Genomic DNA, 20303 nt, shown 5'->3' with positions numbered 1-20303 from the left:
CACCCCAGGACCTGGCACGAGGAGCCCCTGGACAGCACACACACACCCTCCCTTTCAGCCTGGTACAATGGCTGGGCAAAGCCTGGGCTCGGGAGTGGCACAAACCTGACTCCACCGTTTGGCTCTGCCATTGACTGTGTGTATGGCTTACTGAGGGGCTGAATGGCTTTGGTCAATGTGTCCTCTCTGGCCCTCAGTTTCCTCATCTGGGAAATGGGGATAATAACAGCACTTGCAAGAAAAAGGATTAAATGAGATAATGTAAAAGAAGCCCAATGCTTCGCACACAGTAGGTGCTCAATCATTGGGAGCTATCATCATATTTAGCATTATGCAGGCCATAGTGGACACAGAAGAAACTGTGGTAAAGAACACAGTGTGGGTTGAAAGAAAAGAAGGTGTTCAGATGGGTCCCCCAGGCCGAGCAGGCCAAGCTCTCACAGGCTGCCTGGGCATTATCTGTTACCAGCTGGCCAAGGGCCACCCCTCACCCTGGCCCACCCAGCCCAGACTCACGTCCCGAAGGTTGAAGGTGACTTCCAGCTTACTCCAGAAGCTGTCCGCGAAGGCAGGGTACATGTCCAGCACCTCCAGCAGGTCTGCCCGCTGGATCTTGTGCAGGTCGCAGTAGGTCAGGGCCCGCACATCAGCACTGGATTTGCCCGGCTGGGCGTGGAGGTTAACAGGCTCCCCAAAGATGTCATTCTTTCCTGCCGGCCAGAGGGGCGGGGGTTTCTCTAGGATCTGGCTCCAAGCTCTCTGCGAAGGATCTTTCCTGAGGGCCCCTTGTCCATGACCTCTCTCTCACCCCAGGGATTCTGCCAGGGGGGGTCTGGTGCTCAGGATCAAGCTCTGGGGACAAGGCTGGATGTCCTGGCCGGGGATGAGGAGGGTGCCCTTACCTTGTCCTTTGAGCTCTGCAGAGACCCCCCCCCCTCCCAGAATGTGGGTGCTTCAGCTGTCTCTGGACCCTCCGGGCCACCCTCTATCAGAATCCCCCCTCCTAGTTCCACATGCTTTGGGACTGCCCCTACCCCCGCCGTGGGGTCAGCGGGCAGTAAAGGACACTAAGGCTCCCTGCTCAACCTCCTCCCCTCTCCGCAGCCGGCTGCAGTGATGTTGGAGCGCAGGGAATCCAAGGCCAGGAGCACCTGGCCCCCCAGCGCAGGGCCCGGTGCTTCTGTCTCTGTGTTCCCACTCCCCATTGTGGGGCCAGGTAACCAGCATGACACTGGCAGAGGAAGCCTGGGAAGTCACTTCCCCTCTTTGGACCCCAGTGTCCACATCTCTAAAATGGCTATAACCAAATCTCCCTTGTCTACCCCACTGGGCTGTCCAGAGGAGCAGATGTGATGCTTGAGAAAGTACCTTGAATAGTAAGAGGCACCAGACATGTGATTTCAAGGCATTGGTATTGACAGATGTCACAGGGTGGACGTGCGCTGACATTGGGGCATGTGATGAGGGTAGTGGGCCCTCCTGGGGTCAGGTATATGCTGGCCACAGGATGTAAACATGAATAAGATGCTGTCCCACCCTAACATCCCTGTGAGATAGGCCCATACGCAAGCAACTAGTTTACAGAATGATCTTTGACCTTAGAACAGGGAAGAACCAAGAGCGATGGGGCCATAGAAGAGGGAGGGGCTCATTCTACTAGGAGTGGTTGGGGAGCAGGGAGGAGGGGGGCTTACAGAGAAACTGAAGTGGGTTCTGGGTGGTGAGAATTGACGAGGACTGGGCTCCAAGGAGAAAAGCAATCTGGCAGAAAAACAGTGTGGTCAGGGCTACAGCCAGGGCTGGGGGGCCGAGAGCCCAGGGCGGGGTGCTGATTGCTTTGATGTCTGAGCTCCCGGCAGGAAAGTCCAGCCCCCTTGCCCCAGTCTGGTCATGCTGTAACCAGGGTCACAGACAATGATGGATGGAGGCCAGGACATGTCCCCCAAGAGAACAAGATCAAAGGTCATCCACAAAAGAGGGGACTGAGGCCTAACGATGGAAGGAATACATATGAAACCCAGGATCTTGAAATCTGGGCAACATTATAAAGCGATGGTTTTCTAGTAGATGAAGGATTATGATCTCAAGTCCATTTCCACTCAGGACAAAATGGGATTTCATGTCTCTGGCTGAAACTTAAATTGGACTGGCTTCTTAATTATTAAAAATAATTATTATCCCTCCCACACGAATGGTGCTTCTAAAATAGGCTGGCAGTGAGGGGAGGTCTCAGAGAGGAGCCCGTGCTCAAGCTCAGCCTGGAAGAGTGACCAGAGTCTGCCAGGCAGGGGTGCAAGGTAGGTGCTCCAAGAAGAGTTGCAGCACTTGCAAAGGCAGGGATGTGTGACAGACAGGCAGGTTTAGAGAGTGATACGTAGTTTGTATGGCTGGAACCGGAAGTACCAGGGGGAGGGTGGCAGGACGTAGGGTAGCTAGACTGGGGAAGACTGTGCCCACAGGTATTCACTCTTGTCCTGTGAGCCATGGGGACCCATGGAAGATTTTGAACAGAAGAGGAGTATGCACAGAATTTCAGGTCACTGGCAGAAGGTGGAAGATGGCCTATGGGAGTAGACCAGATGCAGGAACATGGGGAAGGAGCTCCTGACACCTGTCCAGGAAGGACACTATGAGGGCTAGACCCAGGCAGGGACAAGGAGACCCGTGTGGGACGGAGAGGGAGACAGAAGGGGCTCTGTGGCGACCTGGATGATATGGGGCAGGAAGGTCTCTGGCTCAGGCAATGGGTGGTTCGCAGTGATGGGGATGCCGAAGGAGCTGCTTCTGAGGGCAGATGGAGATTTCAGGTTGAGATACGTTGTTCGGTCTGCCTCCGGAATAGGAGGGTGGCTGTGCCCAGGAGGGAATGGAATATTCCTGTCTAAGGAGAGATTGGGGCTAGGACAGAGTTCTGGGAGTGCTTGTGGCACAGATGGAGGCTGAGACCCTGGGAGCAAGGAGCTGGCCCAGGTGAGAGTGTAGGCTGAGAAGAGACCAGAGCCCCACGCTTGGTGGACACCAGCTGAGGGCAGATCAGAGGGGGAAGGAGTGGGCACAGGGGGCCTGACCGGGGGGGGAGGGGGTTGGAGGAGGGCCGGGCCCTGGAGACCAAGGGAGGGCCAGGCTGACGTCCTGGGCAGGGACTTGGGGTGGCTGAAGTTGGGGGAGGGGAGGCGAGGAAGATGAGAAAGAGAACCCTGTGAGGCTCGGAAACGTGAAGTGACCTGCCCAAGGTCACACTGGCACAGCTGGTAACGGGCAGAGGCTGCATGTGCCCCACATCTGTCCCCTACCCAGTGCTCATATCCTTCCTCCAAAGTCCAGCCTTCCCTGTAGTTGTGCTGACTGACACCGAAGACCCCCTCCACCCATGACAAACCCTCACCCTCTCACCCTGTGCTCCCCCAAAGTGAAAGACGGTAGGAGCCTGCCCGCCTGGACTTCTGAGTCAGACATACTGCCCTGGAATCCCTGCTTGGCCACGTACCAGCATGATCTCTCTGAGCCTCAACTTCCCTATGAGGAAAGTGGACCTATGGCAGAGGTTTGTTTGAAGGATTCAGTGAGCCGGGGATAAAGCTCTCTGGCACACGCTCAGCACATGCAGGTCATACAAGGTGCCACCACCATCACCAGTAATGGAGTGGTCCAGGCAGGACACCTCCAGTCCCCCCACCCCACCCTCCCCGCCTGACCCACCTAGGATGGCCACGACCACGTCCTGGCGCAGGATCTCGATGGAGCCGCGGGAGATGAAGTAGAGCGTGGAGAGCACGTCCCCGAAGTGCACCAGCGTGTCCCCAGGCGGCGCGTGCGTCGTCTTGAACTTGACGGCGAGCGCGCGCAGGCATCCCTTGCTGGCGCCGCGGAAGGCGGGGCAGTGCTGCAGCAGCGCCCGGTGTAGGTGCAGGCAGATGTCGGCCTGCAGGCACTCGGGGAAGCCCTTCAGCACCTGCGAGGCGAGGTGGGAGGGGTGGGGCTGAGGGAGCGGGCAGGGAAGGCTTTGGGGGGCGCCCTGAGCCTGGGACCTTGTCTTCCCCATTAGCAAGAGTGGGACTTGTCCTAGCTGGTTTGGCTCAGTGGATAGAGAGTGAGCCTGAAGGGTCCGGGTTCCATTCCCGTCAAGCGCACATGCTCGGGTTGTGGGCTCCATCCCCAGTAGGAGGCATGCAGGAGGCAGCCTATCAATGATTCTCTCTCATCATTGATGTTTCTATCTCGTTTTTCCTCTCCCTTCCTTTCTGAAATCAATAAAAGTACATTTTTTTAAAAAATAGCCCTTAGTCAGTTTGGCTCAGTGGATAAAGAGTCGACCTGAGGACTGAAGGGTCCCAGGTTCGATTCTGGTCAATGGCACATGCCTGGATTGCAGGCTCAGTCCCCAGTTGGGGGTGTGCAGGAGGCAGCTGATCAATGGATATCTCTCATCATTGATGTTTCTCTCTTTCTCCCTCTTCCTTATTCTCTGAAATAAACAAAAATATTAAAAAAAAAAAAAAGAGTGGGACTTGAGTTGGGTCGCCCACCCCACCCGGGCAGGGCGGCCGGGCTCACCGCGTTCATGTCGATGCCATTGGTATAGGACCAGGCGTGCTGGAAGTACTCTTCCAGGCGCTGCCGCAGCGGGTTGGGGATCTGGTGGAAGCGAATGAACTCCTTGACTCGCAGCATCTGCGTGTGGTAGCGGGCAGTGCCCGAGTACAGGCGTTGGATGATGGCGGACACGTTGCCAAAGATGCTGGCATACATGAGGGCTGGGGCAGGGAGCCGGGGTTCGGGGAGTGAGCTCCTCTGCATCCCCACCAGGCCACCCCACCCCAGGGCCTGCTTCAAGCCTCCCTCTTCCTCTGTCCAGGACTGAGTGAGAAGTGCCCAGAACAGCACCAGGGCAGCTGGGGGACAGAGGTCCCTGGGCTCCCTGCCCTCCTCCCTCTGCCCTCTGCCTCTTGGCATCTTCCTGGGCCCAGAGGCCAAACTCCTGAGAGAAACAACTAGGGCAATGGAATTTTTTTTAGTTCAAATTTGTTTTCTCATTCAGCTGTCAAAATATAATAAAGGGAAAACTCTTGGTCTTGTTTTCATCCTTTTTTTTTTTTTCTTGCTGTTTTTGTTTTTCTGGGCTTTCACATCTCTAAATACTCTGAACATGACAACTTCATCTACGTGTAAAATCCCACAGTGCCTCTCATATTCCTGGACCAGGTGTCTTGGGAAGCCGGCAGCACAGTGCAGAGCCTGAGCACACACAGCCCCGGGAAGGGGCCCCAGGACTGGAACTGGGTCTCTGTGCATCCCCTGGCAGGTGTGAGGACCTTTGGTTTCTTGGTCTGTAAATTGGGTTCATCATCTGGCCCTTATGTGGGGAGTGATTGAAATGGAATGTGGGCCTTTGATAAGCACTTAGAGAAAAGTGCCTGGCAGGTCTGGCTTCATAGGCCTGTGACCTGTGCTAAGAAGCCCCCCCCCCCCCACATTTGGTTTAATTTCCTGCTGTCGTCTTGAAATCTTAATTTTTTTTAAGGAAAGGCTCTCCCTTTTCATTTTGCACTGGGCCCTGTAAATGAGGTAGCTGCTCCTGGGTCCTGGCACATGGCAAGGGCTGCAGGGTGTTAAATGCTGTGTATACTTGGTGCATACATGCACCATTTCATTGTGCTGTCTGCTTAGGACCCGCTTATCACACACATTATTACTCTGTGCTGTTACGTCTCACCACAAAACTAAAAACCGCCCTCTATGGGAAGGGCCCGGGGCAGGAGGTGGCACTCACAGCCGATGAGCATGACGCAGATGGAGAAGACCTTCTCGGAGTTGGTGTTGGGGGAGACGTTGCCGAAGCCCACGCTGGTGAGGCTGCTGAAGGTGAAGTAGAGGGCAGTGACATACTTGTCCTGCACCGAGGGGCCTGAGGCAGGGTCGCTGCCATTGTAGCGCTTGCCGAGCTGCACGCCCAGGCTGTCCAGCCAGCCGATCTTGGGCTCCAGGTAGGGCCGCTCCACGTTGCCGATGGCATACCAGATGCAGGCCAGCCAGTGCGCGATGAGCGCAAAGATGCACATGAGCAGGAAGAGCACGGCTGCCCCGTACTCAGAGTAGCGGTCCAGCTTCCTGGCCACGCGCACCAGCCGCAGCAGCCGAGCAGTCTTCAGCAGCCCAATCAGGGTTGTGGTCTGGAGGGGCAGGGAGGGGGCCATGGGGCTAGCGGTCAGCCCTTGAAAGTCTGCGCTCAGGACCGCATTTGCTTACTCGTGCATGTGGTCATGTAGTCATTCAACAAACACTCATGAAAAACCTGCTCGGGGGCCAGGCTCTTGGCAGTGGGGCACAGAGTGGGACCTTAAGGAGCTCAAAGGCAGTGTTGCAGTTACTAGGACAGAAATCTAGGGAGAGCACAGAGGAAGGAGAGGTCAAGGCTGCAGGAGCAGAGCAGGGAGGCTACACAGATAAGGTGACACATGAGCTGAGTCTTGAGGGATGAGGCTGGGCCACCAGGCAGACAGGAGGGAGAGGGCATTCCAGGCTCAGGGAGCAGCAAGAGCAAAGGCCTAGAAGTGTGAAATGGCACCGCCCACGTGGGAAACCAAGTGTGGTGCTGCAGCCGGGAGCTTCTGAGGAAGATGGCAGAGGATTGAGAAATGAGCCTGGAAGATGGGCAAGGGCTGTTCCTGTGGGCCCGAGGTTCCAGAAGGAGATTGGCTTTTATCCCAAGCCCCTGGGTAGCCACTTACGGCTCTGAGGACAGGGCCAGGTAAGTAACAGGGTCATCTGAGTGATCTGAAACTCTCTCTGGCTTCTTGGTGGAAGGTGTATGGCTGGCAGGTGTGGGGCTGGGGCAGACATGGGTGAGAAAGCCACTCAGTGTCTAGGCAGGGGCTGTGGGTAGAGAGGAGGGGAGAGGATTTTGGGAAAGATTTTCTGGGAATGGGTGGGCATGGGAGCAGGGAGTCATGAGGGACAGCCCCTGCTGCACAGGCTGGGGTGATTGGGGGCGGGGGGGGGGGGGGTGACTGGAACACAAGAGGCAGAGCTCATTGGAGTGGAAAGCTGATCCCAAAGAGGTGGGGCAAAGGACAGAGTGGGACTAGAAGCTCTAAGAAAAGCATGAAAATGCCCTCACATCAGCTACGGGAAGTAGAGCTGGCACAGTGGAGGGGTTCAGGGGTGAGAAGGGGTCAGGCTGCATTAAGGAGCAGCTTGCATATTCCCTTTATAACTCCAAGGTGAGTGCGGTTTAGAAGTCAGCATGAGAACCCGGGACTAAAAAATGCCCATCCCAGAAGGGGCTGAATTGTGGGGCACAGGGAGGCCACCCAGGCCTGGGGCGCAGCCTTGGTGGTCCTTTTCCAGGGCTGGGAGATGACAGGACATGTCTGCCCCCTTCCCACCTGCACTTGCTTTGGCAAAGGTGCCCAGTGCCAGGTGCTCTCTGCACCCAGGGCTGTGAGGCCAGGGAGGCCCCAGGGCTGCAGGTTCCCTCACCTCATCAGAGCCGGTGCGGAAGATGAGCAGGTCGAAGGGGATGGCTGCCACCATGTCAATGAGGAACCAGCCCTTGAAGTAGTGGACGGCGATGCGGCGGGGGTGGCTGACCACCTCATCGTTGGTGTTGACGTAGGTGGTGCGGAAGTTGATGACAATGTCCACGACAAACATGATGTCCACGATGAGGTCCACCACGGTGAGTGGACTGCAGGTGTAGCTGCAGTCCCCGCGCTGAGACTCGTCCTGGTCGCTGAGCAGGAAGGCGGCTGAGTAGGGTGTGAAGACGGCTGTGTAGATGACCAGCAGCAGGATGAGCCAGTCCCACACGGCCTTGAAGGGGCTGTAGTGCAGGAGGGTCCCGCGGTGGATGCGTGGCGCCTGCAACTTATACTCTGGCAGCACGTCTGCACCCAGGGACAGGACCTGGGGTGGGGGCCACGGGGTGGTCAGTGGGGCGGCTGCTGCTGGTGAGATGGGTCTGGGGACGGTGAAAATGTAGGGGTGACGCCTGAGAAGGCCCCGTGGAGCCTGGACCAGTGAGGGTCTTCCCTGGGGCCAGCTCCTTCCATGGAAAGAGCCAAATTTGAGGTGTGTCGCTAGTCTGGGGCCTGGATAGGTCCTGAGTACCAGGCAACCTTGACTACGTCTCATAAATCCTAGGTGGGGGTTGATTATTACATGCAGCTGAGTCCTCTCCACTCTGCCCCTCCCACCCTCAAGGCCCAGCACAGCCCAGTCTGCCTTGCCCTGCAGGCCAAACCTGGGTGACCTTCTCCGTGACATTCTGGGTCCGTTCCACCACCTTGTGGGGCGCGATGATCTCAATTTCCGTGGTGGAGCCTGAGCGGTGCTTCTCCAGGTTGAACTCCACAAAGTTGAGTGTGAACTGCGGAATCTGGCTGATGGTCCTGTACTTGACCCTGCCCGTGCCAGGCCCCTGTGTACCGGGCCTGCCGTGAGAGCCCTCTGAAAGCAGGGCCAGGGTCAGAGCAGCCAGGGTCAGGGGACCAGCTGCTCTACTTGGTGCCCCCACTCACCCCTCCCTCCACCACCTGCACCCCTCCTCACCGGAGCCCAGGAAGCTCTGGGACAACAGGCGCTGGGACAGGCTGCGGCTCCCGCTCTTGGCCAGGAGCTGGGCCAGATCCTCGAAGTTGAGGATGAACATGATGACGGCCCCGTCCTCATTCTTCACGGGCACCACGTCCACCAGGCAGCGGAAACTGGAGGCTGCACACACCGTGGGGGTGTCACTGAAGGAGTCCTCTCCTGCAGGAACCTGGCCAGGGGAAGCTGGGAAGGGGACTGGGTGAAAGTAAAATTAAGGGCAGCCACAGGGTGAGGAGGCCTAGACTCGGGTTGGTGATGCTACAGGGCCGAGGTGGGGAGAGCAGCTAAGCTGCTGATTATGAGATAATGTAGCATCAGGTCCAAGTCTGTGCTCAGGCCTCTGCTCAGGGCTTAACCTTGAGGTTTGCTTCTGCTGTAATTAAAGCGGAGCAGATGGGGGTAGATTAAGTGGGGAGGTGGGTCGGGCATTCTACCCCATGAAGCTCTGGCTGGCCCTGGGTTCAGCTCCCATGTTCCCAGCTCACAAAGCTGACACTGGAAGGATCTTATCATTGACTAGCTAGTTGGCACACAGTCTCCATGGTGGAGCCCAGTGGGTCTTTGTGGGGAGGCAGAGACCCCAATTCTGCAGATGAGAGCCTGGGTTCTGAGAAACTGACCTGCTGGGGCTGGGAGGAGACATGGAGCAGGGATCCCTGAACTCTCAGTACACAACAGCTTGGAGAGGGGAGGGGCTTGTCTGGGATGGGGATGCTTGAGTGAAGGCCAGGCTGCTGCTCCAGGCCTGGAAGGGGAGCAGAGCTTCAAGGCAGAGGCGCTTGGACTGGGGTGCGGGCAGGGCAGTGAATGGCCTGGGGTCTGGAGAAGGAGAGAGATGGAAGTCCGGGGACAGGACAGGCCCCTCCTGCCACTCTCTCTACCCTTTTGGGCAGCCCAGCCCCAGCCGTTTGCCTCACTGTTCCTTATTTTGCTATAGGGTCTTGCTCCCCTGCCTCTGTAGGTGGATGGAACAGAACAAGCTAAAATTGCCTTTGGGCTGGGTGAGTGGGTGGACACCCCGTGAGCCTGCTCTCCATAGTACCTGGTGGTCCTATGTCCTGCAACTCAAACCATTGGGGGTGTCAGGCCCAAAGGGCAGGATTCTAAAGGGCAGGGGCCTCAGGTAAACAAACATGCAAGTCAGAAGGCAGAGCTGCCAGGTTTGGGTCTGTCTCATTTGCCAGCGGCCAGCACCTGTCCCAGGTGTTGTTTGTTCATTGAGCGAATGAATGTATATGTAAATGTGAGAGGGTGGGAGGTTGGCTGGCAGGAATATTGCTAGAATCACTCTCCTCCTGGCTCCCCATTCAGCGCTCACTTCCCTTGGTATCTCCTCACAGCCATCAGCACCGGGTACAGCTGAGCTGTCTCCATCCTCCCTCCCACGTTCCTCCCTGGAAGCAGGAATCTCCTGGATCAGATTCCCAGACTCCCAGGCACCAGGCAGTCATCTGCCAGCTGCTGCACTGGGCCCCAGGGGAGACATCCACACCAAGCAGAGGCCACCCACCTGCCTCTGTGACCCACTCCTGGGGCCTCAGTGCTGTGGGCCTGCTTCCCCGGCCAGGGCCTGGCACTCTTGTCAGCCCAGGACATGTGAGTCATGGGCACTGAGAGGAAGTCAGCATTAGGATGCCCTTCCGCAGGATTGTAAGATGTATGTTAATCTGATATTTAAAAAGGGTCATGTGGTCTGGGTGGACCATAAGGTAAACAAATCATCCAAGAACCACATCCTTCCTTTAGGCTAATGCAGGCTGAGAAACTCCCTTTTCTGGGCTCCCTTTTCAGGCCAATTTCAGGCACGTCCAGGTGGTCAAAGGCTTGGACTACAGGACAGGAAAGGGCTTGCAGTAGGGGTGGAAGTAGACTGGCATTTGGGGGCATCAGGTATGTAATTTTCCATTTTCACCGGGGTCCGCTTTCATGGGTATAAGGGTGAACATGAATATGTGGATGAGTGCATGCCAGGGTCCCTTCTGATATAGGTGGAGGGTTCCGAAGACCTAAGTTCTAACCTCAGAGGGCCAAAGCCTGGCCTTGACCTCTGCCCCTGCCCAGTCATAATGCAGAGTGCTGAGGAGACCCTAAGAATCCTGATCTGACTTCTCCAGGCGTCTAGAATCAGCCCTCACCCCTCTGGGGCCAAGGTAGAGCTCTGGGGTCAAGGAGAGGGACAAAGAAGGACCTGTTGTTCCCCCTCATTTCCTACTGTCCCATCCTGTTCTTCCAGGACCCTTCGCACTCCCCTGACTGTCACCTCCTCCCTGCAATGATATGAGGAGGTGAGATCACAGCTTTTTAAAATGTTCTGACTTCATTAACCCTGTGAGTGCCGCCACACTAAGCCAGATTCTTCCTAATCACCTAATCTCTACCTCTGCATTCACTTGGGTGGCAACTGCAGGAGACAGCCACAGGGACAGCCAGGACCTGCCCAAGAAGCACCCTACACACACACACATGCATGCACTCACACACGTGTTCACGTTCACGCTTACACCCGTGCTACACACACATACACACACACCTGGCCCCTGGAACTTAAGCTTCAGCCCTGCTCAGTTCCCATCCAGAGGTGCCTGACCTGTGTCTGCACTCAGATGGCCCTCATGACTCTCCCCAAAGTCCTGCCTCTGAGCACAGAGGCAGTTGGGGTCCTTTCTCCCCTCTTGGGATTACTCAGAACAGAGATATCTCTAGGAAAGAACCTGAAGACCTGGAATCCAGCCCCACGTTGGACCCCAGCAGCAGGATTCTTGTCAAGTCCCTTCTTTTTCTTAAGCCTCAGTTTCTTCATCCATGAAGTGAAAGGATTTATCTAAGCCAGTGGTTCCCAAATGTAGCAGAACATTCGAACCACCAGGGGGATTTCCCCAAATATACCTGCTTAGGCCTCACCTCACACCTCTGAGTCAGCCTCCCTCTAGGGAAGGTGTGTTTTGGAAAACAAGCCCCAGGTCATTTTGATGTAGAACCAGGTGGGGGGGAAGGCACCGGAGGGGGGGAGGCACCCATCCAGGTAATTTCAAAGGGACTTTTATGATCCTAGTTTCCCCCCCTCACCCTCCTCACCCCCCCTCACCCGCCCCCATGCTTCATCCAATAGAGCCTCAGAGGTCCTGGGGAAGGGTTCAAAGGGTGCAGAGGTCTGTATCATCAGGCCCTGCCCTATGCTTCTGGTCTGCTTGCAGTAAATTTGGCAGTGACATCCCAAACTCAATGAGCCTCTAGGTCAGGCCAATCTCCGGACCTTCTCTTTCCAAGGAGCCAGGGCTGGGTGAGCCAGACCCACCCCTCTTTCCCATCCAGCAGCCACCATGCCTTACTTGGCCACGGAGGCCTTGACTCCTCCCCTAATCCCCAGAGCAGACAGAGATGAGGAAAAGTTAATTTCCATCCCAGTTGCCTGACAGCTGGGGCTGACAGTGACAGAGTGGACAGCCAGGAGACTGGGGACATGGGGAAGGGATGGTGGAGCGGGAGGCTCTGCCCAGAACTAGGACCAGTCAGTGGCTCAGCCTGATGTCCTGTTTCTGAAAAAGACCTCTAAAGGCATCACATCCAAGGCCCACCACTTCCCCACACAGATGAGGAAACTGAGGCCCAGACAGGAAACAAGATTTATCCAGGCCCTTAGTCCCAGGGTCAGTGCCTGCCCCATGGCCACTCTGGCAGAACAAGACAGGGACCCAAGAACCTGTGGCCCGAGGGCACCTCACCATCCTTGCGGTAGTAGAGGATGTCCACCTTGCACTCCTCAGCCCCCAGCAGGGCCTGCGCCAGGCGGGTCATGGCGCTGCGTGGGGTGTTGGGGCCGGTGAGGAAGTCACAGGTGCACGGTCTCTGCATCACCTCCACTCGGGAGTAGCCAAAGAGTTCACAGAAGCCATCGTTGCAGTAAATGATGGCGCAGTTCTCCATCTGAGCATTGGCGATCAGGAACTTTCGACCTGGGGTGGGAGGCGGGAGGGGGGAAGCCCATGGCAACCAGAATTGGGTGGCAGGGAGGGAAAGATTATAGGGACTCTTGGCAGCAGTGAGGGGGGATCTAGAAGGGGGAGCAGAGCAGTGACCAGAATGAGGGAAGGAGAGGTCAGGCCTGAGGATGGTGAGAACACCAAGGAGGCCCGAGTCATGGGGGCGCCTGAGAGTAATGGGGGGAGGGTGTCAGAAGCAGGGAGCAGAACAGTGGCCTGAGAAGTGGGGGAAGGACAGTCAGTCCTGGGGATTGTGGGAAGACCAGGGCAATAATGGGGTCAGTGAAGTGGGAGGGAGGCCTAAGGCTTCCTGGAGACAGTGGAGAGGGTCAGGAAGAGGGAGCAGGGGTGTGACCTGGGGGTCAGACCTGGGGGAGCTCCTAGAAAGACCAGGGGTGGGGGCAGGGTCAGGCGGTGAAAAGGAGAATGTCAAGGAAACCTCTGGAGGAAGTGTGTGTGTGTGTGTGTGTGTGTGTGTGTGTGTGCAGGGGCGGGTGGGGTGTAAAGAGGCGGAAGCTGAGCATTGATAGAAGGGGAAGTCAGGGCTTGGGGGGCAAGAAAATAACTCAGTGAAAGGGGGAGGGGGTGGGGTGGGCTGTGAGCTGACACTCCTCCAGAAGAGAAGAGGACAGACATTGAGGTAAGTGGGCCTGCTGGAGAAGATGGTGTGGGGGGGACATTAAAGCAAATAATTTTGCATTCAGCATCCGGTATCCCCCACCCTGCTCCACTCAAAGTGAGCAAAGGGGTCCCACTGCTCCTGCCACGGAAGCAGAACTCCAGATCGTCCCCCCACCCCGACGCACGCACTCACTCTGGCCCTCGAACTTGCGGATGATGGTGTCCAGGTAAGTATTTTGGGGCGCGACGTGGCCCCTGCGGACCGGCATCTTCTGGCCGCGGCCTCTGCCCGGAGCCACCAGAACCTCGGCTCCCGGCGCCTTCGCCTGTCCTCACTCTCCGCGGCGCCGCCCCCGAGGAGGGCCGCGGGCCTCCGTGCCCCGCCCGCCCCCCTGCAGCTACGGTACGCTACCCGCCCTGACCCTCCCCGGCCGGAGGCTCGCCGCGCCTCCTCCCCTCCGCGCCCGCCCGGGAGCTGTCCGCGCCGCGGTGCTGAAAGAAGCCGCGAGGCAGCGGCGGGGGCAACTTCTCCCGGACTCCATGGGGCAAGGGCGGGGCCATGGCTCCTAGGGGGCGGAGCTGGGCGGGAGTCCGGCTCCGGGAACGGGGCAGGGCTTCTTTGAGGACCTTATGCTCTTGTTCCGGTGGCCAGTGGCAGCAGCCCCTCTGGGAACCTCTCATGACATCAAAGGGCAGTAGGGAGTTGCCTTGCTGGGGCGAGTCTCTCCGGCAGGGAAAGGCGCGGGCAGAACAGGTTGTTAGAGGCCACAGATGGTCTGGGCCAGATCCTGGCAACGGTGCGGTGAGATCTCTTGCCTGCCGTTGCTGTGCCCTCCAACTGACCCCCAATGCCCATGCAGAACTCCTAGTGGCAAGCCCATCTAAGACCTGGCCCTGGGGGAATGGGGTAGGGGCACACCTGAAGGCTACAAGAAATATGCAATTAGGTGCTTTCTTCAGAGGCCTGAGAGGCGCTTAGCATCCAGGCGCTGCTTGCGAGGAGAGCAGATTTAAAACCGCCTATTAGCAAGTAACCACTGATAAAAGTGTCTGGGTACCGATTGAAAAGGAGTACACTAGAAGAAGATGGGGTGAGGTTTGTTGAAAGAGTCTTCTTAGAAAGGAGGGAGAGAAAGGGACCACTGTTCCCTGAGCATCTTGGCAGGCTTAGAGCTTTGACGAGGGTCCAATGACCAGTTTGAGGCAGGCCTTGGAGGGCAAGCATTCAAATGGCAAAGGCTGATATTACAATCAGTGCCAAGGGGCTGCGAGAGGTGAGGTTGGAGAAAAGGGGACCTGATAAAGACCCTCAGATGGCATTTTGAACATCTAGCTTTAATTGATGGACAACCAAGTTCTTACGTCGTTAGACATGAAGGAAATGTTTCGGTGGAATAAACTCCAACAACAAGTGGGGAAGGGAAGGTGGACAAGGAGGCTTAGTGAGGTTTTTGCTGGAATCCAGGTGAGAGGCTTGGGGTTCTGGGATGGTGTGCCTTTGCCACTCAGAGCCGCAGTGTCTGATGGGAGACTCATTGGCCCCTGTGGCTGAGGGATGGGAGAGCTGCAAATGTGGCCTCCTTGGGGGGAGAGGACAGAGTTGTCCTAGTTGTCTCTGTGTGTGTGTGTGGGGTGGGGGGGGGCAGGGGCAGGGTGGCTGTGGAGAAAAGGTAGGGCTGTTTTTTATGGGCTCACTTCATGGGGTGCTGAATTCTGAGGAGGGACTAGGACAGTGGGACACTCATTCACTCACTCATTCAAACATTTTCCAAGTCCCCACTATGTGCCATGGTCTGTGCTGGCTACAGATGTTACACGGGGGTACAGTCCTGATAGGTGCCCTGCCCCTATAGAGCTGAAAGCTAGTAATGGGGACAAATAAGGACATTACAACTCAGCAATGTCACAGTGACAGAGACATCAGATGAAGGTGCTGTGAAGCCTGTGGTTGAGCAAGAAGTGTGTGGGTTCAGACAAAACTTAGGAAGACCTCTTGAAACCTGGGCAGAGGCAGGGTCCATGGAAAACTCAGACCAGTGCCTCTGTCCCCTGAGCCCCTGACTTCTTTTGTTAAAGAATATATTTTTATTGATTTCAGAGAGGAAGGGAGAGGGAGAGAGAGATAGAAACATCAATGATGAGAGGGAATCATTGATTGACTGCCTCCTGTACTAGAGCCTGCAACCCAGGCATGTGCCCTGACTGGGAATCGAACCGTGACCTCTGGTTCATAGGTCAGTGCTCAACCACTAAGCCATACAGGCCAGGCAGCCCCTGACTTCTTAATCTAGAGAAAGCCAGTCTCATCTTTTGGCCACCCTCCCACCAGCTCAACTGTGGTCCTGGTGCCTCCTCTCTGTGATGCTGCTTCCCCGAAAGGCTCCCTAATCTCTGATAGGAACTGATTCTCAGCCTCCCCAGGAGCCCCTGGGGCCTCAGTCCAAACTCAGTTTGTCTCCATAGCAGGCAGCCCCAGGCTGGAAAGAAAGGGCTACAAGGGGCAAGAGCAGAGGCCTTCTTTTTCTCTTCCCAGGCTTGTCCCTAGAGTCCTCCAACAGCATTCCCTCCCTGTTGTCCCCTCCTCCATTGAGTCTGGAAAGGTGCTGTTTGCCCTGTGCTCAGTCCCCGGGGCAACAGACCAGGCAGCAGGTGTGTGTGTCCAACAAGGCCATCTCTGAAACCGAGTGGCTGGAGATGAGCTTTGTTTAAATATTCAAGAAGTCAATCATTAATCAAGCGTGGCTTGATGCCCAGCTACCCACTGGCTCCATTTGGGAGGGCTTGGACGGGGGCAGGGAGGGCCGTGGGCATTTTATGAGGCTACTTGCATCTCAGACGGCTGACAAATAGCTTTGGGGGGCTAGATAATGCAGCCCAACACAGGGCAGGCCAGAGGATCAGCAGAAAGATGTGCTGGCCAGTATACAGAGCACAGTGCTCATGAACTGGGCACCAAGGATTTGTACAGGAATGTCTGACTCTGCAGAAGAGGAGATGGGCACAGATAGGGCTACGTACCCTACGGTGCTCAGCAGTGGCTCCCTGCAGGGGTCAGAAGACAAGATGCCACCCTGTGCTCCGATGCCGGACTGGCATCCAGCTGGACAGCGCACAAGGAAGCAACTGGGGCATGGGCTGGGGCATGGGCTATGGGCTTGGCTGAGGCGGCAGCAGGTGTAGATAGGGTCAGGCAGCAGCAGTGCTATGCTCGTTCAAGCCAGATCATAGATGGACTAGGGGTTAGGGCTGGGTTAGGGTACGAGCTGGCTCAGGGCAGGCTAGACCATTGAGAATCTGCCTATTTAGAAAATCCTTCGGGGGGAGTGGGGGACAAGAGGTTTGACCCAAAGCCCAGCTGATGGCCCATGTGGGCAGCATCTGAGACTTGCAAAGGTGGCAATTGGGTGTTGCCCGGAGCTCTCAACTCTAAGGTGGCAGCAACAGGCCCCATGGACCAGGTCAAGCCCACCATGGCTGGCTGGATGAGGCAGGGGGACTTTGGAAATTTGGATCAAGTCCCTTTAGACCCTCCATCCCCAGCAGAACTAGAACAGAGACTGGCTCAGGGCAAATACATTTAGGAAGATGAGTCAAAAATACCAAAATCAAGTTTTAAGATATATTAGGCAAAAGAGCAGCCAAGAATCTTGCCCTGCCCTAGCCAGTTTGGCTCAATGGATAGAACGTTGGTCTGTGGACTGACAGGTCCCAGGTTTGATTCTGGTCAAGGGCACATGCCTGGGTTGCGGGCTCAGTCCCTGGTAAGGGGCATGCAGGAGGTAGCTGATCTATGATTCGCTCTCATCATTGATGTTTTTTCTCTCTCTCCCTCTCCCTTCCTCTAAGAAATCAATTAATATATATATATATATATATTTATATATATATATATATATATAATGTGGCAGTGTTATCTCCATTAAAAAAAAAAAGAATCTTGCCCTAATTCTTCTCTCATGCAAATATTCACCTACTCCTCCCTCCACAGCCCATATTCCTCTCTGCTATCATCTCTCCTCCTCAAAGCACATGACATCCATTTTTCTCAGAGACCACTCCTCTGCCCTCTGCCCAGAAAATGGTGTTTAAGATCCTAAACCTGGAAATCAGGGTCTCCCCTGAGCAGGAGTCTGGACAATCATGCATGAGGACTAGTGAGCAGTGGATCAGCAAAGAGTGGCAAGGCCTCTACGTGCTTGGGTGCCAAGTCTGACCCTGGGAGCCTTGTGTGCCCTGGGTGGAGTAGAGGAGGGAAGTGGTGAGAATGATTGAGTCTAATGTGCCACCAATCGAGTGGGATGAAGGCTCAGAATTAAAAGTGAGTTGAAGTGTTGAAAACAAATGGCTGCTACTTTTTGCATTACTGTTTTTGGGAACAGAGATCTCTCCTTGGTCCCCTGGCATCTCTTCGCCCTCTTTGCATGTTCACCAAAGCACTTTCCTACTGCACCAGCTCCTTTCTTGTATTATGGCTACTGATTTATCCTGTGGCCCATTGCCCCCTGCTGGCTGCCGAGCAGGCTGGTGGGCATATGCACAAGTAAATGTTGGCTGAATGAATGAATGACGGGCAGTCAGAGACATGAATGCAGACAGCAGAGAAGCTCCTTCTGTTCCGTGCATTCAGAAAAGCTCCAACCTGGGCAATTGACCGGAATAAACCCCTGTAGTGTGAAAAGATGGAAAAGCAAATAGACTAGGGAGACAATAGGCGAGCAAGGTGCACCCCTGCCTGGGAGCGAAGCCAGGGGCTCAGTCCTGCAGCTCCATCTGGCCTAGTGGTTACTGACAAACTGCATGGTGGGATCACAAATGTGCTCATTACATTTGCAAAGGATGAGAAATGTGTGGCTTTGTTAATCCTCTGGGAGACAGGAATAAAACTCAAGATGACCTTGACCAATTAGGGAAATGGACCTCTGGAAATTAGTTGAAAATCAATGGGGGAAAAAAACCATGTCAGTGGTTGGAGCACTGGTCTTGAAACCAGTAGACCCAGGTTAAACCTCACCAGACCTGTATCCTCTGACTGACGGGAACAGCAGTGGCCATGAAGTCCCAGTCAGCAGCCAAAGCTCCGGTGGAGGTTCCCCCTGCAGGATGGCCCTCGGATACTGCGAGGACTCTCCTCCTCAGCCTCTGAAACAACCCTTGCCTCCCTCTCTCCTGCCCTCCCCTCGGGGACAGCACAGGTGCCTTAGAATATTCCTCTGTCCTCCACACAGGATCTGATATAAAAGCCCGAGGGGTTCCAGGGCAGGCCCTCGGAATGCTTGGGACCTGATGGTAAGAGATGGGAGGGGATGCAGGGGGACATCTGGATTAGGGCCTTCTTGGGAGTCCTTGGATGGTTCTCATGTCCCCAACCTCCAACTCCCCAAGCTGGTCCTGCTGGCAGGGCCCAGACCTTTACCGTATGTAGGGCACATTGGCAGAGATGTGGAAAATCCGGCACCGGATCAAATTCATCCTCTGTTCGAGGGATGGGGACACTGGCCCTGGTACTTCGACCTGGGGGAGAAAGCAGGGGATGCTGCCTGGTAGGGTTCTCAGCTATCAAAACTGGACCCAGCATGCAGAGGACACAATGCATTTTTACTTATTAAATAAATGAGTTGAAAACACATGGGACTGGGAATCAGAATAAAGTAATAATAGCAGTTACACACTGACTGAGCACGGCCTCTATGCTAGGCAACACTGACCCTATTCTGGGGACACAGGAGGGAACCAGCCAGGCAAGGTCCCTACCTGCATCCTAATGATGGGGCCAGTTTAGACCAGTCAACAAGGTCATTTCATCTAGCAAGCCGTACCAAGAATACAGCCACATACCTGTGGCATAACACTGTCTCATTCTACAGACAAGGAGACCACGATTTAGAGGTCAGAGAATTGGTGGCAGGACTTGGAACTAGTCACTGACAGATCCTAATCTCTTTCAGGCTCAGGGTTGGTTTTGCACGTCCAAGCTGTGTGACAGTGACTAATTGTCACTGAACCTTGTTGTAAAATGGGGGTGGGGGAATGGGGGGGGGTGTCTGTAAAATGTGGATAAAATGACCAATCCCTGGGATGAGACAAAGTCTACGAAAGGCTCATTGTTTTATTGTTGGCTCACTAGCACCTCTGGATCACCCGTTGAGCTTGACAGAGAGTTGGGAGACTCCTCTCCCAGGTGACAGGGTTTTGATCAAGGCCTGGAGAGTTGCCACCCCTCTCCCTCAGCCCCTAGGCTGCATCATTCAGGGGGTGGTAGGTGTGTCCACAGAAGATAAAGGGCCCCTTCATGTGCTTCCAAAAGCTGGTGAGATGTGCCCTTGGAGAGGTACAAGGTCAAGATTCTGCCAGTCCCACTGGTGAGATTTTGGGGCAGGGGTGGGAGGGTGAAAGGACAAAGGATTGAGTGCCCAGCTCTGCTACCCCAGGGCTGCTGTGTGACCGTGAGGTGCATGCTCTTCCTCTATGAATGGCTATGGGTTGTAAAGGTTCAAATAAACACAAAGGCCTGTGCAGAGCTAGCAGGCCCTTCATAGTCGCCCCAAACCAAGCTGTGGCCAGCAAACTTGAGCCATGGGCCAGCCCCACTAGATGGTTGAGGCATCTTCCCACCAGCCTATGCTTCCTTCCTCCCCAGAGGATGCTTTGACCCTGCCCTGCCAACCTCGCTCCTGCCCTGGTTCCCCACCGGCCAGCCCATCAACCTCTGGGGTGGGGAGCAGGTGCCTGGAGGCCTGGGGATTCCACTCATCACCTCCTGGAGCTTGTCTGGCAGGGCTGCCTTGCCTTTGTTCTGCAGCTTACTCAGCATGCGCTTCACGGTTGGGTCCTGGGACCTGGTGCTCTTAAACAGACAGGCCCGGGTGCCAAAGTACAGCATGTGCTGGGATCTCTTCTCCTTGTGCAGCTGGAAGGAGGGTCACCGTATTTGTCATGGGAAGTGAGGGGAGGGAGTAAGGGTCCCACATTGAGCTCCAGGGCCACAGCTCCCCAACCTTCTCCCAGGGCCCACTTTAAGGGTTCAAAATCATTGAAGATTTGGTAAGAGGGAGAAGAGAGAAAGTCTGGGTCCCTAAAGGCAAGCAGGAAATAGTTACAAGACGGAAGCAG

At 55.6% G+C, this 20303-nt stretch overlaps 1 protein-coding gene across 1 annotated transcript in view; it reads right to left on the bottom strand.

The window, feature by feature from the left end:
- The window catches only part of KCNH6 (potassium voltage-gated channel subfamily H member 6), a 30615-nt gene extending 17153 nt beyond the window's left edge, over positions 1–13462 (bottom strand). Inside the window, exons 1-9 of the mRNA XM_054708990.1 lie at positions 13387–13462; positions 12315–12545; positions 8551–8712; positions 8243–8448; positions 7480–7905; positions 5771–6170; positions 4555–4754; positions 3700–3952; positions 517–710 (exon numbers count right to left, since the gene is read on the bottom strand). Coding sequence (XP_054564965.1) covers positions 517–710; positions 3700–3952; positions 4555–4754; positions 5771–6170; positions 7480–7905; positions 8243–8448; positions 8551–8712; positions 12315–12545; positions 13387–13462 — 2148 coding nt within the window. The remainder of the gene's footprint in view (positions 1–516; positions 711–3699; positions 3953–4554; positions 4755–5770; positions 6171–7479; positions 7906–8242; positions 8449–8550; positions 8713–12314; positions 12546–13386) is intronic.
- Between the last annotated feature and the right edge of the window lie 6841 nt (positions 13463–20303).

The sequence above is a fragment of the Eptesicus fuscus genome, chromosome 20 (assembly GCF_027574615.1).
Source record: "Eptesicus fuscus isolate TK198812 chromosome 20, DD_ASM_mEF_20220401, whole genome shotgun sequence".
In the NCBI taxonomy this organism is placed as follows: Eukaryota; Metazoa; Chordata; class Mammalia; order Chiroptera; family Vespertilionidae; genus Eptesicus; species Eptesicus fuscus.
The sequence above is the reverse complement of the archived record's forward strand: the minus strand, read 5'-3'. Positions and strand labels throughout refer to the sequence as shown.